Raw genomic sequence first — 26,463 nt, 5'->3', positions numbered from 1 at the left:
AACAGAACACTGCTCTTGTTTTTTAGTATTTCATCAGCTTAAAAATGCTACATTCACTAGGAATTCAGCTCAAAATTATTAAATATTAGAATTCGAACTAATACTTATATTAAAATTTTTGTGTAAAGCCATGCTAATATACAGAATCCTGCTTTTTATGAACAGAAAAGGCTAAAAGGAATGTAAGCATGTGTTTGCCCTCAAAATCAACCTTACAGCTTTATATGTTGGGAGGTTTCTGCATGATGAAAGTGAGATGGATTCACACTATGTACTGCTACAACAGGTACGGCCTACAAACTATTTTGTTGCTTCCTTTTTCAGAGTAGAAAATTGCTCACTCCCTTTACGGGTAATTGAAGGTGCCACTTCATTACACAGCAATGATGTAAAGGTGCTACAAAGACAAGAACGCCTGCCCTCCTTCGTGTGGCAGTTTTTTCTGTTGGTTGCTTTTCCCCAAAGCTGTATTGCCGTTGCTAAGATGTCTCACGGGTCCGGTAACGAGACTTTGTGTAAGTTTAGACAACAGCTTGACATTATCACCTTGACATTCTGGTGTCTGCATGCACATGAAAAAAAAAACAACCTCCACAAAACCAAACCTTATCTTTCTGCATTCACCGTTGTGAGAAAGCAACGCTGCTCCTTTTCTTTCGGTTCCGGGAGTCTCTTCCCTTCTGTTTGCGTTTGTGGCTCTGCATGATGGATGTTACGCTGTAGGCGTGGGTGTCTCCTTGGGTTCGCGCCTCACAGAGTTTGGATGTGCGCTCGTCCTGCTGTTCCTGCCTCTCTATATCCGTCCACAAGCGCCTCGTGTTCCTGTGCATGTGTGGGCACCGATGCCAGTCTGTGCAGCCCGTCCCGGGGCCACGACTGCGGCCCCGGGGCCACGCCCGGCCGGCAGCTCCGCCCCCTCGGGCCGCCAGAGCCCACGGGGTGTTTGCAGCCGGGCAGTGACAGCGCCCGCGCCCTCAGGCCGGGCTCCAGCGGCCAGTCATTGCTGTCAGGCGAAAGGTGCCTGTCCGGTTTCAGAACGACTCCCTAAATAGCAGCGTGCGGCGCTGACACCTCGCCGCCCGCGGAGCTGCTGGTGTCCGCCTGCCTCAGAGAGGCGGCTGTGAGCGGGCGGGAGCCGCACGGGAATAGTACCAAGTTTGCAGCGTTTTCTTCCTGTGTCGTGTCCGCCCGTGGCCCCGCGTCTTCAAGAGATGACAGCCAGGCTGCACCGCCGCACTCTGCCCCGGCCGCCTCTGTGGGTGCCTCGCAGGCCGGGCCAGCGGCTGCCCGGCCTCCCGCGGCCGCAGCGGGACACGGGGTGCGAGAGGGCCGCGGGGAACGACGAGAGTGAGGCGTAGGTCCCCCCTGGGCTGGAGGAGCGCGTGTCTGTGTGTGTGTGCCAGGGGTGGCCAGGCCCTGCTAACGCTAACGGCGGGGCAGACCGACCTGCGGGGAGGGCTCCGCCGATCTCCTCCGCTGTCCCAGCGCGAACGCCGTTAAGCCCCCGCCTGTCGGCGTCAAAAGTGGAAGCGGCAGTTGTGCGGACCCGCGTTGCAGCAGGTTGGGATGTCGGTCTCTATCCTTTCCTGTCACATGGCTGGTAATAGGATCCCTCATCTGCCACTCGGCACCTCGCCGGGGCGCACTCACAGGACATGCTGTAGGGCCTGTGCTGCCCGCACTTCGCGCTCTTCCCGGCCGTCTGTGCCGCCCCCGGAGCGCCGGGGCTGCCTCCTCCGAGCGCGGTGCGGCCCGGCGGCCGCTGGCCATGGAGCCTCCCGCCCTCGCGGCCGTCCTGGCCCTCTCGGGGCTGGCGCTGAGCTGCTGCCGCGAGCCCGTGCTCTCCGGTGAGTGACGCTTCGCAGGCAGCCGGGAGGGGGGCGCGTTTGGGACTGTCTCCAGTCGCCCCGCTGGGCCGAGCGGCGAGAGAGCCGGGCAGCCTCTCTCCGGGCAGCCTCTCTCCGGGCAGCCTCTCTCTGGGCAGCCTCTCTCCGGGCAGCCTCTCTCTGGGCAGCCTCTCTCCGGGCAGCCTCTCTCCGGGCAGCCTCTCTCTGGGCAGCCTCTCTCCGGGCAGCCTCTCCCGGAGCAGCCGAGCCCCGCAGCCTCCCGCGGAAGGCTCTACCGCCCGGCAGCGCCTCTTGGAGGTCGCGACGACGGCCTTTCCTGCTCGCCGGGTCGGTGCTGGGCTCGAGGCTGCTCGTGCAAACACGCAGGAAGTATTTTTGTGTGGAGTTCGCGGGTATTTGAGGCGCTGTCTGTGCTTGCTGAGCTGGGAGCTCGGAAACTGTATGAAAAGCATGAGGTAAGAGAAAGAAGCGCAGCACATCTCTCTGTAAAAGTGGTTTGATAGCTAGATGTGTAGAATGGAGGCATTCTCAGGGAGAGCAGAATGTGACTCTCCCTAGGAAATGAAAAACGAGTGGCAAGCAGGGCATAAACGGGGCTGCAGAGCCAGACCGGGCAGAGTGGCCGTCTCGACTGTCTGCACTTGCGCTGCCCCTGCTCCCTGGCGAGCATGGACCGCTGTGACCTTCAGCTTCTCGTTCTGCCGAGGAGTCTGGGAAGCCTGAAGCTTCACTACCTGTTAGTGTGATTTTTGTCCTCATTTCAGTTGTTACTAGTGACTTCAAGTACGACGGTTCTCCTCTGGTAAAGAGTGGCTGTTCTGTTTAAGATCTGAAGTGGCAGTTCCAGATGGTCACGGTGTCACACCCATCAGATGCGTGGTCCTTTTGGATACATTTTGTGTATTCTAATTGCTGATCTTTCTTATAACGCAGAATTTGCTCTTACTTCTTTTTGTCATGAACTTATAGTTGCTTATCAAGTTTTTGTAGATAACACTTTATTAAATTTGGAAAATACTTACATAGACTTTTTGGGGGAATAAAACGCCTTCTACCAGGAAGAGAACTCTCCTAACTTTACCTTCTGGTAAACTTCACTTCTCAGAAGTTACCAAAGTGACTTTTTTTAGATAAGTGTTTAGAGACCTACCTAGACTGGGGCCTATCTAGACCATATCTAAAAGTATCATTAAGGTATATTTGATGGCACACAGTACGTTTCTTCCTTTGCTTAAATTGAAGAATGTTGGCTTGTAAGGTTTCTGAGCAGAACTGTGGACAGAACACCATGTGTGCCCATGGCCCTCACATCAGACTGCATGGCAGCAAGTGAAGGCAGCAGCCCAGTGTGACTGTTTGGCCACGCAGCTGGACAGCGATGGCTGAGCAGAAGCAGCTGGGGTAGGGGGATGAGGGAGGAATGTGTCATACCTCTGAATGAGGGTGTAGCAAAGGAGAATGGGTCTAGGAAGCATTGCCACCTCTGTGTCTTCTGCTAAAGAACCTGAAAACCGTGCAAGTCTGCATTTCAACAGCAACCTGTAATTCGTGTGGCATGTACAAAATCTGCAGAGTTCCCAATCTGCACAAACTATACATCAGGATCTTCTTCTTGACCCTTAATCCACAGAACTGAAATGGGATCAGCTGTGTCAGGTTGCACTTGAAGCCAGCAGAATTCTGAAATTATTGCTTTTGTTAGGTAGTTCATATGTTCGCAGTGCCTGTTCTTTTTTTTAAATGCATGTCTTAATAAGTTTATAAAAAAGTGCAGTCAAAATACAGACCATGTCACCTTCATTTGCTAAGAGGACAGAAACTTTTGGAATTGTTTTATGTAATATGACTCCAACTGTCAGAAGTTAGAGTGAGTTAACAACTGTTTTTGCACATAGTACTGTGCTGCTTTTCACAGAATGTTTTGGCTTGGCTGTCTGATGTCTGAGTTTCTATTAATTCAAACACTGACATTTGTGCATTCAGACACTGACATTTGTTCATTCAAACTTCAGCCCTACCACATTTCTCAAGTGAATCAGAAATAAGAGGTGGGTGAATAGATTGCCTAACATTAAAAGACTTGGAATTTGATGAGTTTTCTATTTCAAGGCCAAAGAGACGGAAGTGTCTTTGGCAAGTGTTAGTTCTGGTGAGCAAATGTTATTTTATATACTCAGTGCAATAAATTAGAATTTCTAGTTTCCGTGTTTTTAGCATTCATTTAATTTTCCCATCAGAAATGTATATGATTATCAGTCTCTCTTTATTTTCTCTATTTTCTTTCCATTTAGCAATACTGGGCTATCATATCCTTGGTTTTCTTCCCAGCTGAATCTTTCCTTTGATCTGTTATTTCAGCCTTCTCTACAAATCTTGTATCTCTTGTCACCTTATTGTGCCTATGTCTTGCTGAGACAGAGAAGCAGTTCTAGTTTATATGCCATAAGCAAGTGTCATGGAAATACTTGAAAAAGGAATTATTTTGTTTTTCCTTCTTTCTAATTAGGCAGGTAGAAGATGAAATAGACACTTGAGCATATCATGCTTGTACATGCACAGAGCATAACTCAAAATTCAGAGTTATGTGAATGGATTTAAGCAGGATGGAGCTAAAGAAGTGGGAGGGAGGCAGGGATTACATGCTGCCAGCAGCAAAATTTTCATTCTTTGTCATATCACACCATAGTGGTTGTACAGCTGACTATTCTCTCCATCCACACAGTGGCTACAGCCCACCCTGATAAAATTGCCAGAGAGGTTCAGTCTGCCACACTTGACAATGGAACAACAGTTTTAAATCTTCACAAAGAAAACAAATGGGTGTATTAAGGAACAGAAATTCTTATGGGGCCACATCATGCATTCTTATTTCCAGTGATAAACAATCACAAGACAAGCAAGTGTGTTTGCATCTTGCAGCTGAGGACCAGGCAGCAGCTGCAAAGCTCCAGCTCATACACCATGTTTGTATTGTACTAATATAAAAAAAAAGGTATAAAATGCATACTTTTAAGCATTTAGAAATAATGGTAACTGCCTCTAGTGCTCATAGCCTAACTTGCCTGCTTCAGACATATTCTAGAAGAGTCTGGCCAGACAGATAGCATTTAACTTTATTTAAAAAAAAAGGAAAAAAAAGGAAAAGTGATGAAAAAGTGATTAGATTGAAGATTAGTAATCAAAGTTTCACAAAGACAGCAAACTCAGATGTATAACAGTTCACACACTGCCAGGGAACAGAAGTATGGAACTTCACATGTCTGTACATTTCCAGGAATGTACATTCTTACCAGACAGACAGATGCTGAAGTCAAGGTTTGGTCAAATGTCAGGTAGCATAATTCAAATATAAAAAAATACTCGCTGTGGTTACTCTCTGGCTTGAACCAATGCTAAATAAGTCTCTCATTCTGACCAGCAAAAATTACTGTTTTTGAGGACTTAGTTTCAGCAATTATATGTCTGTTTGTGTGGAGACAAGGTAGGATTTTTGAAATACTTACGGAGTGCCCCTACATTGTAAAGGAAGAATGATCAGCTAACCAAGTGCCCTCATAGCATCACATCAGAATTAAACTGCTTTACCAAATAGGGAGTTTTCCAAATTGTTTTCTAGCAACTTTAAAAATGGTAACTTTAAACAAAGCTTGCACCCGGTGTTGTGTTTTGGGGGTTTGTTAATCTTACAGTTTAGGCACACAAGCCTAATAATTTCCATAAAGGGCTTGTGTTATATTAGTGTGCATTGGAATGGAAAAGTATTGAACTGTAAAAATACTACTCTATTTTTTGACTTGGATAGGTCTAAACCTGCTTTATACATCCCAAAAGCTTTTATTTTGCATCATTCCATAATATGAAATGAGATTTTTTTCCCCCTGACCAATCATATGACAGTATGCAAATGTTCTTTTGGTTCAATCAATAAAACTGCATCTTCAAAGAAAACCATTGCAATGCTAAAAATATTTTTAATAATGACCACAGAAGCCATATATGTGGCTTTCATCTCCTGAAGCTTCTTCTGGTTTTAATCAGTGTTCCCACATGAAGAACTGTGGCAACCTATGATAATAGAATCCCTATTTGCATCTCCAGAGAAACAAAAATGTTCTCATCTGAAGAAGGTAATGGGTGTTCTTCCCTTCCATCCATGGGCCCTGCCTCCATTACTGGCGGGGTATCTTGGCATCAGTTAAGTGGTTTCTGTCCTTTCCTCTCTGCATTACTTTCCCATTGAAGTGTTTCTGCTGGCTAATTATACCCTTTCAATCAAATTAGAGACTGCAGCATCTGGTTAGTGCCTGTAACTGTTGCCATCTGCACCTAGAGACAGTGCTTGCATTTAAGGAGGAGTGCTTAAATAGCAGTCTCCAGCAAGAACTGGAAAACCAGTTTAGGGTGAATGGAACTGACTTAAAACTGCTCTTCGAATACTATGCAAGCACATCAAGCAACTGGCCCTGAGTCTTTAGCAGACCTGGCCCATTTGGTTTCATATCCTTATATTGTACTTAAGCATTTTTCTGACTGTTCTCAAAGGCTGTAAGAAATACAAGGGAGAGCAGGCAGTGACTTAGAGCATGTAAATTCAGTGAACCTTTACTCTTTGCTCCAGCCTTACAGAGCATTTAATGTTCTGGCTATCACACCACTGTACTGAAACCCAAGACTTAAATAGCAGCCACTTCCATTTATCTTTCATTACTGTGCAGATTTTTAAAAGAAAACCTTGCTTTTTATTGGGCAGTAGCTGGTTGAGTAATTTCTGGCTTGGGTAGGCTAGTTTGTGGTTGATAATTATCGATCTCTCTGGCACTCCATGTAGCTTCCAGAATGCAAAGCAAACAAACAAAGTAAGTTAATTTTTTATTTTTCTCTCCAGTGAACTAGGAACAAGTTTGTCATTCTGAATTTTCAGTCTCAAAATCTACGTTTGGGCCTCAGACTTGAAAAGTACTCTAAGAAGTCATTTAAACCATCCTGGAACCTCCATCTCTTCAATCTGCAATTTGTAATGTCACTAAATATAGGTCTTTGAGAATATGGACTTTGAAGAATGCTCAGAAAATTTGTAAGATTTCCCACTTGTCAGCCACAAGAGTGTTTGAGAAGTAAATAGCTGTTTGCTTTGCTTTTCATCTCCTTTGCACAGATGAAATGTTTGCATTACTTCTGTCTCTGGTAATGCGGCACAAAATGAGAGTTTCCCAGGTAGCTGGGCCTCCTGACACTAAGGGCTTCAGAGATTAAAACCATTATGTGGAAGTCCATCTTAGAAAATCACTGGAAGCCAGTGCAGACTCTGAAATGTCAGTGATTCATCATCAGCAGCTCATTCAGTAGAAAAGTCTGCACTACCTTAATTTTTCAATTGATGCTGAAGTGGCGCCCATGTGGAGTGCAGGCAGTCCCAGAGTAACAAAGGCAACTGATCATTGGACGGTCCCTACACTGAAGAAACCTACACAGATGGAAAAAATTTCTACAACAGCTGCTGTTTGATCTTCCAAATGTTGATCTGGCTCTAATAAAACTAATTGTGAACCTGTATTGCACACTGAGCATTCACTCATAGTGGACAACGTCCCTAGTCTTGATTTCCACTTTTTCTTTCTAGCAGTTGCCACTCAATACATACTTACCTAGTCCCCACATTCATTTCAAAAAATGACTTTTCTGTCAACCATGCCACCTGGTGTGTTGTAAACAAAACAGCCCTGACAACAAAGTGCTGTCCATCTTTTTTCACCAAGGCTCATAAGCATTCTCCTGAACGGCACCTGTTTGAACCTCCAGGTTTTCATTACTAGAACCACTGTGAAGGTGAGCCCAGACATTCCCCACCAAACAGTAGAAATGGCAGGGTCATTAGGCAGTTAGCAGAGTGAAATCATCACAGACACTAATGCTAATCACAGATTTGGCATAAGCCTCTACTTCAGACTATGTCTGAAACCCAGCTGAGTAAGATCTTGGAAATCTGAGGAGGTCAGATGCTTCAAGATTTGAGTGGTCACAGCTTTCTCTGTGTCTTGTCTGAAACACGAGTGTTTTCATGCAGGTTTCTGGCTGACAGGATAGTTTTAGCCTTGGATGTATGAACAGAAACCACATGGCAAACCTATCAAGCACACTGGCACTCTGATGCCTTCTAGAAAGCTGTCAGCTTTAGTGTCCACAAAGTGTCTGTCCCTTACCCCTGGGAGAGGACTTGAATACAGTGCAAGTTCTGTCATAGTTTATCACAGTCTTGCAAAACTCTAAGGAGTAAGGCTTGCTGAAATTCAGAGAACTTGAGTCACAATTACCATGTTAGATTCCAAAAGAAGGGCTTCATAGTCTAAAGTATCGTGGAATTATCAGTCGACATAAGGCCACAATAGTGGAGAGGTGGTTGTTCCTGGTTGGTTTATTCTCCCTGCCCCCCCCCCCCCTTCTAGATAATCTACCAAAGAGAAATCAGATAATTTGAGTAAGCCCAAGAGTTTTACCAGGAGTGCTCAGTCCAGTCTTTTCTGACCATTTCATTTAGATGACCTCTTCTGAATTAGTTTTGGGCAGACAAATCTGGCTGACCTTTTTTAAGCTCATCTTTTCACAGAATTACTGCACCAGTGGTGCAAAATGAAAAGCAGGGTGAAGGTTCTAACCTCCTGTTCTCCAGAATGTCTTAGGAGTTTTTAAAGTGCTGCACATGGATTTGAAATAAAGAGGACACTGGTCTGTCTGGAGATGAAACATTTACTTTGCACCTTGAGCACACTGGGAATATTCATTTCATGGTGAGATCACTAAGGTAGTGTCTTGGCTGTCATGCAGCAAAATAAGATGAAATCACTGCATGTGACAAATAGAAGAATTCAGCTGTTCACTGCCAAGATACTGAATATGCTGAGATCTGCAACTATGATACTACGAATTTTATAGGAAAAACTGTACAAAATGTACCTCAGCAGATCTCAAAGCTGCTGTTCAAAGTAAAAGAAAGTAGGATTGATTCAGCTGGTTTCAGCTGGCATAGAGTTAATTTTCTTCTTAGTAGCTGGTACAGTGTTATGTTTTGTATTGAATATGAAACTAATGTTGATAACACACTGATGCTTTAGTTGTTGCCAAGTAGTGCTACTCTGAATCAAGGACTTTCTAGTTCCCTGTGCTCAGCCAGTGAGCCGGTGTACAAGAAGCCAGAGGGAGCATAGAAAGGACAACTGACCTGATTTTTAAATGCCAGTATTTATTTGAAAAGATTGCACTCCAGTGCTATGGCAAAATCATAATTAATCCCTAACAAAATGAACATTTCCTAGCAAATTCCCTGTAATACAAAAGGTTATGTATTTCTTTCGGTAACAGCTAAGTTCCATAACTGGAAGTTTTCATTTCAGTGTTTTGGGGATAATCAGTGTTATTTTGCATGGTGTGTCACTCCTCCCCTTTCCACATCTAGATGCTGACTGAGCCAGGGGAGCTTATTACAGCTCAGCTGGCACATTTTTCCCAAATCTCTTGATGCTGTGAAAGAACACAGGAGGCATTGATACAGCTACCTGTTGTCTTGGGAACAAAAGGCTACAGCTGAGAGGAATGAAGAGAGGTCTGACTCTTCCTTTGTTCCTAAAGTATTGGTGTAATGAAGTTTGAAGACAATCAATTAAAAAAAATCTGACATGAAAATTTAAGTCAGTTGCTACTGCAAGTTAAAGCATGGGCCAGTCTTAGCAGACCCTAAAATGGGCTGGTGTTAACTTGAGTTTGGCTTGTGTGCCAGATCACATTCAGGTATTGTAGCATTCCTTGCATTTCTGAGGAGATGTTAGTATATATTACTTCTCATTTAGAAGTGAGAAGCAAAAAAAAGAAGTAATAGTACAAAACTGATGTAGACATCTTTTCTGGATGTGTTTATCACTTCTCACAATGGCTTCTTTATACTGTACATTATTTTGTTTATAGAGTTTGATTATGTTTTTCTCTCTTCTAAATTAATCAGTTTGTATTTTTCAGCTATAACTTACTAAAGCTTTTATATTAACTTCAAAGCAGGAGAGGCATTGAAGAAAGTTACAGCACTGGTGACTTTATAGTGGTTTTTTTCATATGTTTGCACATATACTTGTGGTGGCCTGAATCCTGGTAATTCAGATTTGCATTTTCAAGTAAATGTGTGCAGCCCACCTGCATGGCTGAGGCAGTCAGGGCAATGACAGTAAGGAGGAGTATTGACCTGAAGCTTGTTAGATGATATCGCTTTCTGTCCACAGATGATAGCAGGATACATTAATGGCTGTGCAGACATCCCTTCTGTGTGCCTTCAGCAACAAAATTTCATTTAATAGAAATCCTAACCTGCCTAGGCATGAAAACGCACAGTGAAGGCACAAAATACTGCCTTTCATCTGCTGTGCAATAAACCTGTGAAATGATTATTATAATTGCACCATTCTGATATTTCTGGGCCCAGACTAAACTAATTTCAAAGGCATGGTTTTAATAATACGTTTTTCTGTCTCCCAGAGTATTTCTAAATAAAAAATTGGTGAACTGATAATATCACTATTAAGCTGTGTGTTGGGTTTTTTCCCCTCTTCCAACTGCAGCCACACAGGTGTTTGTAGCCTTGCTTTGTAAGTTGTGTCTCCTGAGGGCTGGCTGAGATCAGCACATGCTTCACCCAGAGCATCCTCCCGTCCCCTCGGGGCAGGATAACGTCTCCCAGCGCTAATACAGTTTCTACAGAGAATACTGTCAAATCAAACAGGAGGTTTCACAGCCTACAGTTAAGGAGGAAGTATTTGGGACTTTCCCCAGTTATGCTATTCAGTACCAAGAAATGTTTACAGCAGTGTAACACAGCAGTTTTAATTCTGTCATGGACTGTTATATTTTTAATCCTATTCTTAAATAAATGCAAGGATGATAAATGGTAGCAAGTATTAATTATAAACAGGATGGACTTTTTTATGGTACAATAGATATAATGATTTTTTCTGAAAGATGATCACAGAATCACAGAATGGTTGAGGTTGGAAGTGGCCTCTGGAGGTCATCTCCTCCAGCTGCTCTGCTCAAGCACAGCCACCTAAAGCAGGTTGCCCAGGACTATGTCCAGGTAACTTTTGAGGATCTCCAAGGACAGAGATTCTACAGCCTCTCTGGGCAACTTGTTCCCATGCCCATCACCCTCACAATGCATAAGGTAATAAAAAACGTTTTGCAGTTTTTGTCTGAGGTAAAATATTCATAAATATTCATATGAATATTTATTTCATCAAAAGATACCTAGTGAAAGGTATCCATGTCCATGGCAGGGGGGTTGGAACTAAACGATCTTTCAGGTCCCTTTCAATCCAGACTAGTCTGTGATTCTGTGATTAACAAGGCACAGCAGAGCCAGGCAGGATGAGATTTGTAGTTCAGCTGAGAAGAGCATAGTCTATTTGGTGACTAGAGAAATCATTGTCTGCTTTGATTTCTAACTTGCTGAGTATTAGAAAGCTAGAAAAACAAACAAATGGGAGAAAGTATGAGCGAGGCAGAAGAATACTGACCCACAGTTTTTAATCTGAAAGTATAAATGCTTTGGAGGCAAATCACAGTGTCATTATTGTAGTCGACGAAAGGGGATACCTTTCTAAGGCAGTTCAGGCCAGAGGAAAATAATGCCCAAGATTTTTTCTAAATCAGAATTCAGATGTTTGTAAAGTCCATGCCTACAAAGTCTTTCACTTTAAAAGTGCAGATATTTACAACTTTAGCTGAAGTGACATGAGATTTTGGGTAATAGGCTAATAAGTGGCAAAGTGATAATGTCATATAATATCATTTTTGGAAAATTAACAAGTTAACAGAGTCATCCTAATGAGTAAAACACAGGGAAAATATTAAAAAAGTGGTATGTTTATTCAGAAAATGCATGTTCATTGTGTAAACCACCTGCCTTATACATTGTTTATTAAAAGTGATGATATCGTAAGTCTCTTCAATAGATGCTTGACTCTGAGAGAAAGCTAAAATCCCAGCCAGCATGTTTAGTGGCCTAAACAGTGCAGGGAACGTATTAGTTAAAGGAAACATGGCCTATTTGAGATGGGGTGGAGGGTGAGGGAAGAACAACCAAACACTAAACCTCCATAAATTCTGTCTCTTTTTCCATCTCTCTTTCTTCCCAGAATGTTACACAGCAAATGGGGCTGACTACCGTGGCACTCAGAACCAGACTTCCCAATATGCAGGGAAACCTTGTCTTTTTTGGAATGAGACCTTTGAGCATCCATATAACACTGTGAAATACCCCAATGGGGAGGGAGGGCTTGGAGAGCATAACTACTGCAGGTAAGAAATATCACATTGCTGCTAACTTTGTCTGTATACCCAGTGTTACTCTGAGTGGTTGACACAAAATTAGGAAACTTCCTGTCATGCAGTGAAGAATGTCATAACCATGGGTATCTAACAGGTTTTGGTTTATCTTGTAATCAGTACCCTGGACCTACAAGTAGCATTAGTAATTTATTTTTTCAACCCAGCACGCATACTTTTTCAGCACAGTCCTTATGTGTCCAATTTATAATCTGGCATGACAGAGAAAGACTACAGATTACCTATAAATGAAAAGGTGAAGATAATGAAAAAATTGATCCAAATCAGAAGTACAGCACCACAGTCAATGTCGGGAGGAGCCTGTGGGATGTTACAAGCCTGGTCCTGCTGTACACTCTGTTTCCAAGTTTTGTGCTTATGCAAGTTACATAGTCACTAAAAATTCTAAGTGAGCTTAAGCTATTCTGCGAGTTGGAGTTGTTACTTGAATTCAGAACCTCACCTGTCAGGGGTTGCAATACCAGCTTCAACCATGGCAGATCCACTACTCTTTCCTTGCCTTCTAGAGAAGTCCTCCATAACTATGGATAGAACTTAGAACAGAACTTAAATGAGAACTTCAGAACTTAGGAGCCATAATCAGCTCATCTGTGATGCATCTCTTTCTCACTGGGAACTGGGGACAGTGATGTTTAAACCAGGAGATTAAGAACTGAGTTATCTGGGGCATAGCAAGAAAACCTCTAATGTCTCCTTTGTGAGAAGATTCAAACCACGTATCTGTTCTGCTGAAAGATGACTTTGCTTAACAGGTTGTAGCCATTCTAGGGTAGGGACTATACACTTCCTCTGTTCATGTTGAAATCATTTCACTCTAAGTAATATAAAGCTGCATAAATGGGACAAAATTAACATGCAGCAGTTCAGCAGAATTGCTCTGTCATGAATATAGAGTCCTGGTTCTTGATCCAAGATCTTTTCCTTATTTAATCAGAAACTGGCATTCAAGAAAATATGGCACAGCCAGAGCCAGACAGTTAATGGAGAGTAAGAAATCACAGAAAAGAGATCTTGTTACATGCAGCAGACAGAAGAGCACCATTGATGAAAGGAGTCAGGTACATTTCCAGTCTTCAGGGACTCAGGAGGCTGTTTCTTACTGTCATTATTGCCAAGTTCAGAAGTGACTCTCTTTCAATCAGTTCAGCAACCTTACAGAAGCAAAGCAAACTACAACCACCTACAAAAGAAATTCTGCAGAAATTGGGCATTCTCTTTAGAAAATGGTCCAGAAACCAAATAGACATCAAATTGTCTAGTAGCAGATTGGCATGTGAGCACTGGAAGGACAGTCTTCCCATTGAAAACATTTCATGTCAGCTTCACAGGCTGCCTCAGCCCAGCAGCACCAAGTGCACCCCAATTTTCCTGACACATACAGAGCTGTGTGTCTCAGCAAGCACACTGGCTGGGAGCTACGAACAGTCCAGTGGCCACAGAGTTATCTGTGATACAAAAAGCAGAATGAAGAGTGCAATTTTGGTTGTTGCTGTGTGGCAATATTCTAGATAGACTGTACCTACAGGATCTTCCTTTTTGGCAGTCATCTCAGTTTAATGCATCATTTAGTACAAAGCCAAACAAGCTTGTATGAGCCGTGCAAACATGTGCATAAGAAATTGCATGTTTATCCAGATATTCAAGAAACTCTTATTAGAGTCTTGCTTTACTTAGTCAATGAGAATTTGCTAAGTATTCTAAGTAGCAAGAAGCTCTCATATATATCTGATATATAAACCTGAGAAATTACTTAATTACCAAATACAGCTTTTTTTACCTCAGTCCACTAGGTGTTAGCTTACCCTCTTTGGGCTGGAGTTTGATGGAAGGTTGGCTGTTTCCTTCCTTACGCTGTAGTGCTTGGCCCAGGAATGTTCTGGAATAACAAGCCTAACTAATGAATGGCTTTTAACTTCTCATTCTCTTGAAAGAAAGCTTGGAAAGTCACTAAGAGGGCCAGAGCATATATTTAGCATCCAAATGTTGTCGAGGCCTGTGATGCAGCTGTTTCACCTCTTTCGCTGACATTCATTTGCTTGGTGACAATGGACAAGTTGATCTGCCCTTCTCTGAGGCAGCACATAACTCAGAAGGCTTTTTTAAGGCATAATGTATTGGTTTGAGATTTGATTTTAGGGACAAAATTTGAATAATCTAATTTTACACTTCAAGCATTAATCAGAAGCATGTTACCTCTCCATGGGTGGTCCTTATTTGGAATATTTTGTTTACTGCAAGACACCCTGTTAAGATGGAAATGCCTCATGATGTTCCACTAAACCTCATTTCAACCATAACAAAACTATGAAGATTGAAGTTTTTGGAGATTTTGAAAAACAGACACTTGTTTTCTAACTGTATGCACTTTTAAGGTTCAAGACAAAGATTTCTAAATAAATTCATTAGGTTTCTCTACAATATCCTCACATTTTAAGGCATTTATTTGTAGAGTGTGATTATCATGATTCAATTCCAGACAGACTGTTTCTGTCATGGAGATGTAAATGCAAAAATTCCTGTAACTGTGAAGACAAGGGAAAATGTGTTAACTTGAGTACAAGCTTTTTCTTGGTTTTAGTCTTCTACTTTCTTTACCTACTGGAAGCTTTACCATTACCCCTAAATTCCTAGCATGCTAGTCTTAGGCTTCCCTTGTCCACTACTTTTACTAATCTGCTTCAAAGCCTAACTAGCAACATTTTAATCATCTAGATTGAACTCAACTCACCAGTTGTCTTCAGCAATCTGTTACTTGACCAAAAAATATCCCCAGCATTTCTAAAATTGGATCTCCCACAAAAGAATTGCTAATATGCATCAATGACAACACGCATTAATAGAATTCATGCCAAAGTTCATTATAAAAATATTTTAACTAGTCCTACTTCAAAGAAAAGGTCATATTTCAACCTGACTGTCCAAAATAATGATTTATTCTCTCAAACAGATCTTTTCAATGTGAATAGCTTTTCAAAGTGTACATAGAAAAGACTTCAAATAATATAATGACTAATTAGGTATGCATTTGTAAGTGATGCTACACAACAGCAAATAATTATAATGCTAATGATAATCATCATGATCATGAACACATAAGGAATTATCCATCAATATAAAGAGATCTCTGGAACAGATTTACTCACTTTTACTGAAGGAAAAGAAAATAACTCAGTCTTTCCCTAAAGAAGACCTTATCAGCTAAATACCTTTATCATCATACCTACAGAAAGATGAAATTTGAACTATTTCGTACCAAGGCAGAAAATCAAGTTCAGGTGTCTGTGGAACCTGCAACACAGCACATGGGACTGAAAATCTTTCTCTCTATCAGTACTTACCAGAAATAACTCTGCACCTTTTAAAGTAAAAAGATGTTTCATTTTAGGCGTTATGAGCATCTTACACTTGATGTGTACTGTAATAACCAGAGTTATCTGAACTTCCTGACCACTTTTGCTTTTTCTTGCTATGTAAGTCCAGCGGGAGGTATTAGAGCAAAAATGGTGATGTCACTGAAGCTTAAGAAGGTTGGCTTTTATGTGGTTTTCTAAAAAAATGGATGACTTTCACTCACTCAGTTTGTCTCTTTCAGAAATCCTGATGGAGATGTCAGCCCGTGGTGCTACATTGCAGAACATGAGGATGGAATATACTGGAAATACTGCGAGATTCCATCCTGCCGAAGTAAGAGCACCAGGCCTTTATCTCTGTTGAACAGAGAATGGCAGTTATACAACAGTGGGTAGTGATTTTCAAACAGGATCTAGAATAAGGCAAATCATCTTATTTGCATTTACAGACTAAGCTATATTTTAAATGAGTTTTTTAGAGTTAATGGTAAGCTTACTGATTTTTTCCTCCATTGTTATCCTTTTCATCCTATCTCAGAATTACTGGATTATATTATTACAAATAATATGTGACAAAGAATCACACAAAACTTATGAAGTACTGCTAGTTCTTTGAATCCACAGAAATATGAATAGGAAAAATTTTACAAGGTATATATGTGTCCATTATTTTCAATTAGCTTGTAAAATGAATTGTGTTAGTTTAATGTGATAGTGCAGCATACACAGAACTGCTTGGAAGAAACAAACCACAGTATGAGAGGACATGGGGAAAAGGTGGCTATTTGGTATATGGGAACTCTGGGGTAGAATTCTATCTCTGGCAGGTGCACATACTTGGCATTGCTGGGAAACCACAACCTGGACTTTCATTTTTTTTTTCATTCAGATAATTCACCAGCTACTCACCTGAAGCTTCCTTATAGTATTTAATATTTTTAATTTGTTGGTATCTTTTACCTTGTCCAAAATGTTATGATTTATGTCAATATGTTCCAAAATTTTCTTTCCTGAATGCTCCAGGATAAGCTCCTAAGAATCATGTTCTTAAATTATGTCTAAATATTAAAAAGAAATTCCAGTTTTATATGTTAACAAGCAACCATAGCAACACATTTTATTAACTCTAATAATTAGTGTCCTTCACTTGCTTTCCTAACTTTTTCTGTGGAAGGACTCTCTGTTTCTAAGGGATAACTTAGGTGAACACTCTTAAGGATCAGAACAGTTGGCCTTACAGAGACATACTTTTGATTGGAAGAAGTATGTTTCTTAGTTGAAGCTAAGAAAAGAAAAACAGAGAAAAATTCATCTAAAGTGATTTTTTTTTTACTTTTTTCATAGTTTCTTGGGTTTTTTTTATGAACATGAGTGAGTGAGTCACATCCTGAAGCTAAACAAACAAATGCAAAAGTGTGACTTTAACTCAGATGACTTTTACCTAGACTTAAATACAAATTAAGGGGTCTAATTTCAGGAACACAAAATCATTCAACACTCCAATACTCATTGTTCAGAGGACATTTTACTCTTATTTTTCTAATATACCACGTCTGATTTAGGAAACCTGGCCCTCCTAAGTAAGAAATTTATCTTGGTCTAAAATGAAAGAATTTGCATTTTCTTTAAAGACCACAGATGTCAACAAATTATCTGGATATGGCACCAGGAAAAAAGCTGAAAGGCAGATTCTCTCCACTCCATTTGTTCTACACAAAGGATCCTTTTAAACCAGCCTCACTCATTTTCTCTGTGGGGGGGAGCAGAGGATTTAAATTGGACACTTACTTGTACAGATAATCCAGACTTACTTTTACAAAATGTCCTTTTGACCAGTAGCAGCTGCTTCAAGAATTGCACTGAAACTCAATACTAGTAAAAGGAATTGCAGCAATTTAGACCAAACTGTACATTGCAAGCCCATCCAAATCTTAATAAAAACCTCATGGTTTACTGTGCAAGTAAAAAAATCTCTTATTCTTCACCAGATTTTGTTTTCAGTAAGCACGATGCTAAATCATAGGGCCATCAAAACTGTCCTGTGAAGTACACAATACAAAACTGAGTTTTGTTATGGAGCAAGAAAGCAATTGTGTAAAGAAACCTGTTGGAAAATTTTTAGAGGAGTAAAAAAAAAATTGTATATAAGCTTCTTTTTCATAATCATATTATGCCTAGAAAAGACAAGTATCTGGGGCATAAGGTACCTATTAACTATCCCCACATAATACCATGACAATGCCAACAACATGAAGTGTCTTGATTGCCTAGAGAGATTTGCATGCAATGATTCACTGTACCAATAATTAAAAAGCCACAGTTAAGAACTTTGCATTATGATGATGATTTCACATTATTATATCATGTGTCTTATTCACTAATATTTATATGTAACACTAAATGCTTCAGTCAGAAATGTGTTCTGGCGTTCTGCATGTGCAGACACGCTGTTGGGAATTTGGCAATGTGAGATGGAGACAGATGAGCAGAATCACAACAGACAGCAGGAGTTACCCCAGGAGAATCTTAGTCTTTCCTTTTCTTCCTTGCTTCTTCTTAATGTCTTGTCTGCCAAGCAGACTGGCATGGACATGAACAAACGAAAGTCAAGGCGGCAGCTCTGAGTCCTGGGAGAACACGCATCTGGCTGGAGAATTCCAAACTGAACGCTTTGGGTGGTTTGTTTGCAATGTTGGGCTACTCCTGACTGCCCTGGGCTACTTGTTAATGAGTTTGGGTTTAAACTCAAAGGAAATAACGACTGCACTCTCAAAATGTAAAAGAAAGAAGGGCTTGCTATCTTCTTGTTTATGACCTGCATGACTTCCCAGAAACAGATTTCCTTACTGGAATCGTTTTTCCAGTGTGCACGTATGTAATGTAATAAATGTAACTGAAATATCGATGACATGTTAAATGGCAGAGCCAGGATCACTCTGTAAGATTGACCTGTCTCCATTTCAACAGAATAGAGAACTCAAACAATTTGAAACAGTAAGCTGATGCACAGTACCATTGCAAAAAGCAAGGAGGCTCTTGAAAGACGGGCTAGATGAGCGTAGCTGGAACATGGTTTGAAACTCAAAATGATTAATACCATGTTTTAATACCTGTGCCTTGGCATGTAAAACACAGAAGCTGTGGTGTTTGCCAGGACCTCGTTATGTCAGATAATTGCTTAAAAGAAAAACAGTATGCTTGCACAAAAGAGCTGACCTTTTAAGCACAAGAGAACAAAGAGGTACAAATGGGTGAAGACAATGTAATAATAAAACACCACTGGTCAGCATGAACAGTAATCACAGAACACTAACTACCTCATTTGTTACCATCTTTCTTAAGTAGGCTAAATATTAAGAGCAAAGGAAATTAAAATACTATTGGGACACTGAAGAGACTATTAGTTTCAGGATGTATACTTGATTTAGTTACAAAATCTAAGGTTTTCAAACTACTCAGCCAGGTTTCTTAACGTGGAACGTATTGAAGTACTTAATCCTCTGGAGATAACGTTAAAGGGTCTCACCAATAAAGGTACTTTAAAAAATGTTTTTAAAATTAGAAAATCCCAGGTCTTTTAGGAAAAATGAGCTAGGTTGGTTAACTAGGAAGCTTTTTCAGGGTAGGGGAATGCACAGTGCCAAAAAAACAAGCTTTCTGAGAGTTATCTGACCAGCTGTACTCAGCTGGGGTGGGGCTGCAAGTGGGGATTTCCAAAGGTATGTTAAATCAGGCTGTAACTTGAAGTCACAGTACTTACATGCATGTTGCTGCAGGGCATTTCAAAGCCATAACTCCATGTAAATATTTATAATTGAAATTGTAACATTCTTAGAAAATGATGACCAATATTTGAAGCAAGAGTATATAATTATTCGTAAGTTTACTGGGTACTGAAATAAAAAATGGCTGAATAAATAAAACTCTACCACAGGTCTCTGACTGCAGCATATGTCAGACAGAGCCGTGGCATTTCAGGGGATGAAAAAGAATCCTTGTCAGTCTGGCACAGGGCTAGAACATCTTATCCTAGAACTGGGAATAGATTTAATTTCAAGTCTGTGAGCAGATATGACAAGTGGGCAGGGGATAATTTTATGCCATTAGCACAGTATTATATTGTACTCCACATCCTCTCCATGGGGTGGTCAGAGCTGAATTCCAGTGCTTTGATGAAAAGTGCAAAACCAAACCAAAACAAAAACAGAAGACAAATTATGTACTGAAGGGGGGAAACTGAGCTCTCACAGTGCCAAAGGAGCCTTGAAACATTGTATTACTGTAAATAGATGGGTTTTTTTAAAAGTAATATTGCTCATTTTTAATCTCTTTGTATGATACTTCAAATTTGTATCAGAATTCAAGTTTTAGATATTAAGAAATTCCCCTATGTAAGTTTATAGTCCCTCCCATAAAATTTGCCAAACCTCCATCTTAAAGCCATTTAGGTTCCCTTCTTCAAATATCCTCTTTTGAAAACTTCAGAAAGTCATTGTTTTGAAGATCAGACAGAAATCACATGGTTTAATTTACATTGTTAGAATATGCATGCATATAGTAAAAAACCCCACAAATCCTCTGAAACTACTTAATGCCTGTCTTTTTTTTGCTTTTAATTGTCTCTGTGAGGAGAAATGAACCAGGTATTTATCTTGTCCATTTTACTGCAGCTTACTGAAACCAACCAGAGAGCGCTACAGGTATATTGCTAGAAGACATGATACTCTTTTGTGCCCTGACATTTATCCCTGTGCTTGTTTGGAAAACATGACAAGGATCTAACACAGAGTAACATACTGCCAAACATACAGAGAGCTGCTTAGTAATTGGGTAGTTCATAAAGTGGTGTGTGTTTTGGATGTTCACAGGCACACCTTTAGAATGACTGTTGTCTGTTACTCTTGCCAGTGCCAGGGAATCTGGGGTGTTACAAGGACCATGGAGAGCCACCACCTTTGACTGGCACCAGTGAGACCTCCAATAAACTTACTATCCAAACATGCATCAGTTCCTGCCGAAGTCAACAATTTAAGGTGATTCGTTTGACATACATTTAGAAAATGTTTTCAAAGACAAAGACAGCAATATGCCTAGAGCTTTCTCTTATATTTCTCATGTTCCCCATTTTTTTTAACCTTTAGGAGGTCTTAGGTCTCACTTCCACTCCAGATCTGTCTCTCTCTCTGCATCCAGAGCAATCTGGACAAATGCCAGGATGCCAGGAGAAAGTATGCTTGTTTACTGCAGTTATGAGTGACAGGGTACCCTGATTGCCCTCCGTTCCATCTTTCTCACTGTCCTTAAGTAGCATCCTGACATCTCAAACAAACACCGTCTGTGGTGGTTCCTCTGACTAATCATACTTTCCAAAACATACATATTTTCCTGCCAACTTTCTTGCTCATACAACCTCCCGCTGTCACTCCTTTGAATATTATTCCTCCCTTCCTTATGCATCTTTGTTGTCAAAGTTTGCAGGCATGGAATCAGGTTATGCTTGTTTCTGTGGAAATAATCCCGACTACTGGAGATACGGGGAGGCCGCCAGTACGGAATGCAACAGTGTTTGCTTTGGAGACCATACTCAGCCTTGTGGTGGGGATGGCAGAGTCATTCTTTTTGACAGTAAGTATTGAAGCAGGCTCAGTTTTTCCCAAAGGAGAGGCCTCAAATGTTGAGCAAATTAGGGAAAAGGCTCTAAGTATAATGAGAACTGTTGCACACAAAACAGCAAAACACCTAAATTCAGTATAAAATAAAGCTGCTTTCCATTTCTGCATAAGATTCTCAACCATTAATAATGTGAAATAGCTCTTCCAAGAAATGATGCCTACTTATGCTCCAGAGATTGTCTCTTACTTCCTCACAAGGGTACTAACTCAGCTATCAGAAACAGCAAGTCACAGAAGGACACCTTAAGAATTGATCTTACTAGAGAGTAAATACGTGAACGAGGCCCCTCAAATAAAATTTGAATATACACCAACTTAGGTTTTTAATTAGACATGATGAAAGTTGCTTTGATGCAGTTAACACAGTGCAAAGCAATGTAGTAGAACTGAGACAGAGACGTATATTGCAAATGTACAATCAAGTTAGGTTGCTGTTATGATCACTGCTGATTTCATAATGTCTTACATGTAAAAATCCTTCTTTCTACTCTTCAGTATAGATCCCAATGCCAGTTGTGTAACTTCAGAGGTAGATGGTGTGAGTCACTGGCTGGCTGGCTGCAGTACAAGCTCCCACTATAGCTGGGAGTACTGGAAGGGTTCAAATATGCACCAGTGTATTGTTGCTTCTTAATCTCAAATGCCTTTGATGTAGAAGCTACCTTTTGAGGTACAAACTTTCTGGAACTAAAAGTGGCATCATATTCTGTCTTCTGATCACAGAAACAAACTTCCCATCTCCATACTCTACTCCTCTGGTTCCCAGTTAGTGAAACAGAAGACATTTCAGCAGGACAGAAATTAGTCATTGCTCACTTCCAGATTCTTCCCAAGATATGAAAATATGCACAGGAGTTGCATATTACTTCCAGTGCTGAGACAGCATGTAGCTTTACTTTGCAGCATCCTATTTCCTTCTGCTTTTGGCCTACCAAATCCTTGATGGGTAAAGGCTTCCTTTGTAGCTTTGCTTTTCTAGAGTGACTGAGTGCTCAGCAAAATGTTACCCTGAGGACCTGCAATGTCTTTTCTGGTAAAGAGGTAAGGCCAGGTAAGAGGTCATCCCAGTAGCAGCCACCTGTTTTCTTTTCCTGATGAGCAACGCCTGCTCCCCTCATGTCTCTATATCACGTTATTTATTTATTTATTTCATATCCCCAGAACCTTCACCGCAGTCCTTGTACTCACACAACGCCCCCATTAACCTGATGTTCATGTGTTACGATCGCAGCCTAATGCAGTGACATTTAGACCCCTGACACAGAACTCTGCCAGGTCTAGAAGGAGAGGGAAAGCGTCTTCATTCCATCTGTGGAATGCTGTGCTTTGCTAGGCATCTGTGGAGCACCAGTCACTGGCATTCTGAGTTAATATTGCTACTTTGAGTAACATCTTGTGATTCAGTAATTACAAACAGCACAGCCAAATGCAACACCACCTGTAAGCCATTTTCCAATTTTGTATCTTGGTGACAGATTTCGATTCTACCAATTCTCTCTGTTCTATCTGTTTGAGCTGTTCTATCAATTAGATAACTTCCCTGTTTCTACCTTTCAATGAAGCATTTAATTCCCACAGGATATTTCTGAAGTGGCAAAAAAGAACAAATATTTAACTCTCACCTAGCAGGTTTTATCTATCTTGCTGCCACTGCACAGTGGGTAAAAACAATTCTATTAAATCACCTGCTATGTTAACATGGAGTAAGTGCAAACACAAATTCCCCTATGGCCCTCAGTACCTCTGTGGGGTCTTTCACATTCTTTCCATTCTTATTTGTTCATATTCTTTCATAGCCTTTCAGTTCCTCTATAAGGTCTGTCATAGTTTGCACTGAAGTATAAGGTTTGATAAGGCTATGATTGGGCCCTGCTCCAGAAAAAGGAGTATTTTCTTGTGTTCTTCTGGAAGATAAACACTACTTCTCATTCCCTAATTTTTCTTTTAATTTGTATTTATTAAAGCTTTTTCTCAGAGGCCTGTGAAAACTGACTCTTTAAAACACTTCCTTCCACTCTCCCAGGCCTCTATTACAGGGCTTTAATTAAGCTTTCAAAGACAATAATTCTACTTTAATTCTTCAGTCTTTCAGCCTATAATATGAGGGAATGATAACTCTGATCTAAGCAGCTTTGACAGAAAATACATTACTATATAATTTACATAATATTCTGTATTTAGGGGATGTATGTATAAATGCATATATATGCATATATACCTATATATAATACCTTTTTAAAATTCTGTGTGTATATTGATAGGCATCATCAGTTGGGTGGTGTTTGAGTTGCTGTCTGGATGCATTGGTAATGAACTTGCACTGGGAATCTGGATAGTTGTCAAGAAATATAACAATGTACTGGGCATGTATTTGCTTATAATAGGCAGCAACAAGTCTTTAGACTTTGTAACAGGATCTTTCTTAGTGAAGCTAAGGTCAAATACTAGATGGACAAGATCTAAAGACAGGAGGCTTGAAAAGCACATACATATGGTGACAGAGGTGATTAAGGGATTACAGCATCATTAATACAAAAAGAGGCTGTGAGAACTTGGGATTGTTTAGCTGTGACAAAAGAAGGGGCGGGGGAACCTTTTCAATTTGTGTAACTAACTGCTGGGCAGGTGTAAAGATGAAGCCAAGCCTCTCCTCATTGCTAGCTAGCAATGAGGAATGAACAAGAGTCAACAGGCACAAACTGAAATACAGGAAATTCCAATTAAACATAAGAAAAAGCTTTTTCTATGGTGAGGATGACACTGGAAAAGGTTGCACAGAGAGGCTGTAGTGTCTTCATCCTTGGAGACTCAAAACGATGCTGTCTCCTGCTTTGAGCAGGGGGATTTGACTGGACAATCTTCAGGGTCCCTTCCAGCCTCGACTTGTTCTGTGAATATTTGTTTCTTTCAATTTGATACAGCTGTGAAGGAGTTTCAGTAGTTCAACAGTGAGAGTTAATTGCCTCTGCCTTATAGGGATGGAGTAGAAGCCCCTGAATCAGTGATTTCTCTTTTATTCTGTTCCTGCTGGGATGGGGGAAAGGGTACATGGTTACATACAAGGAAGAGGATAGTTGCAGGATTCAAGATTGGTGCATAGATCTCAAAGTAATGAGACATAATGAGTCTATTGCAAGCAACTGCAACATAATGGCTGTGCTCCCAGTGCTGTGGAAGGTGAAGAACACCAGTCTTGGAGACAGTGCATCCTGTTGGCATAGCAAGTCTGTATCTTCAAGTCACATATAAGTATTAGACTCTACAACAGGGTGTTAAAGTTCTGCAAAATTAATGTATAACCTCTTTTTCCATTTTTTTTTCACTTTTTCCTCCCTCTTCTCTTGTTTTCACAGCCCTTATTGGTGCCTGTGGAGGGAATTACACTTCTGCTACAGCTGTGATCTATTCCCCAGATTTTCCTGACACATATGGCACAGGCAAAGTCTGTTACTGGACCATACAAGTTCCAGGAGCATCTCGAATCCACTTCAGTTTTGCCCTTTTTGAAATCAAAGATGCTACAGATATGGTGGAATTGCTGGATGGCTATACCTACCACGTCCTAGCTCGTTTTAATGGCAAGAACCGGCCTCCTCACACCTTTAACATCTCTTTGGATTTTGTCATTTTGTACTTTTTCTCAGATGACATCAATCAAGCCCAGGGATTTGCTATCAGATACAGAGGTAAGAGGCTGCCTTTCCTGTTTTTGCGTTTCAATGAAGCATTTTATTCACACAGGAGATTTCTGAAGTGGCAACAACAGAACAAATACTTTAACCCCCATCTAGCAGGTATTTTATCTATCTTGTTGCCACTGCACAGTGGGTAAAAGCTTTGCCAAAATTTGTCTTAATTTGGAACACTCCAGTCAGCTATGTCATAAATAGCAAAATTCAGATTTCTTAAAATACCTCCGGGGACAGTGAATCCACCACCTCCCTGGGAAGCCCATTCCAATGTCTGATCATTCTTTCTGTAAAGAATTTCTTCCTAATGTCTAACCTAAACCTCCCCTGGCACAGCTTAAGACTGTGTCCTCTTGTCCTACTGCTGGTTGCCTGGGAGAAGAGACCAACCCCCACTTGGATACAACATCCCTTCAGGGAGTTGTAGAGAGTGGTGAGGTTTCCCCTGAGCCTCCTCCTCTCCAGGCTGAGCCCCCCCAGCTCCCTCAGCTGGTCCTCACAGGACTTATGCTCCAGTCCCTTCTCCAGCCTCCTTGCCCTTCTCTGGACAGATTCCAACACCTCAATGTCCTTCCTAAATTGAGGGGCCCAGAACTGGTCACAGCACTTGAGGTGTGGCCTCACCAGCACTGAGTGCAGGGGAAGGATCACTGCCCTGGTCCTGCTGCCACACTATTCCTGATCCAGGCCAGGATGCCATTGGCCTTCCTGGCTACCTGGGCACACCTGGGCCCACACTGCTGTCTCATGTTCAGCCTCCTGTCGATCCAAAGCCCCAGGTCCCTTTCCCCCTGGCCCCTCTCCAGCCACTCTGTGCCCACCCTGTGCTGCTCCAGGGGGTTGTTGTGGCCAAAGGACAGGACCCTGGCACTTGGCCTTGTTGAACCTCATCCCACTGGAATCAGCCCAAGTCTCCAGCCTATCCAGGTCCCTCTGCACAGCCCTCCTGTCCTCCAGCAGATTGACACTCTCCCCCAGTTCAATCCTATACCTGCCTATCAAAACAGATTGGAACATTACAAAGCTAAAAAAACCCAAAAAATTGGTACTCCATCTGCATCTTGGCTTGTCTTGTCTCCTTCCAACAGCCTATTCCACTCTGATTGAAAGTCATCAGGAGAAAATATTTCAGTCCTGGAGTTGTACCTACTGTTATGATGAACAATTAGCTTCCAAGAAAATTCTGAGAATCCCAACCTGGTGAAACACAGGCTTTTACTGGAATCCGACTTAATTTGATTGAGTTCTCTTAAGTAAACAAGAGAGCAGCACATCTGGTTACAAGCACAAAATGAAGTCCAATTACACCTGTTAAGTTGTTATTGTAATTGTACTCTTGTGTTTTCAGCTGTGAAGGACAACGTTCATCAAAGCAAGACTCCCATGAATCACACCCTTTCAGAGAGGATGAATGAACAAACAAATCTCAGTATCAATGCAGCTCGGTCATCAAAGATACTTTATGTCATCACAACCAGCCCAAGTCATCCTACTAGCCCCATGCCTGGTAATATTACAAAAT

The 26,463-nt window shown here is 41.3% G+C and overlaps 1 protein-coding gene across 1 annotated transcript in view; it reads left to right on the top strand.

Moving 5' to 3' along the window:
- Positions 1 to 875: 875 nt before the first annotated feature.
- Positions 876 to 26,463, top strand: part of KREMEN1 (kringle containing transmembrane protein 1) — a 36,429-nt gene continuing 10,841 nt past the window's right edge. The window contains exons 1-7 of the mRNA XM_071572366.1: positions 876 to 1,847; positions 12,020 to 12,182; positions 15,823 to 15,914; positions 20,489 to 20,613; positions 21,052 to 21,205; positions 24,606 to 24,938; positions 26,290 to 26,448. Of these exons, the coding sequence (XP_071428467.1) occupies positions 1,769 to 1,847; positions 12,020 to 12,182; positions 15,823 to 15,914; positions 20,489 to 20,613; positions 21,052 to 21,205; positions 24,606 to 24,938; positions 26,290 to 26,448 (1,105 nt within the window). The 5' untranslated portion in view covers positions 876 to 1,768. The remainder of the gene's footprint in view (positions 1,848 to 12,019; positions 12,183 to 15,822; positions 15,915 to 20,488; positions 20,614 to 21,051; positions 21,206 to 24,605; positions 24,939 to 26,289; positions 26,449 to 26,463) is intronic.

Source organism: Pithys albifrons, chromosome 17, assembly GCF_047495875.1.
Source record: "Pithys albifrons albifrons isolate INPA30051 chromosome 17, PitAlb_v1, whole genome shotgun sequence".
Lineage (NCBI taxonomy): Eukaryota > Metazoa > Chordata > Aves > Passeriformes > Thamnophilidae > Pithys > Pithys albifrons.
Note: the sequence above shows the minus strand (reverse complement) of the source record. Positions and strands in the feature narration are given on the sequence as shown.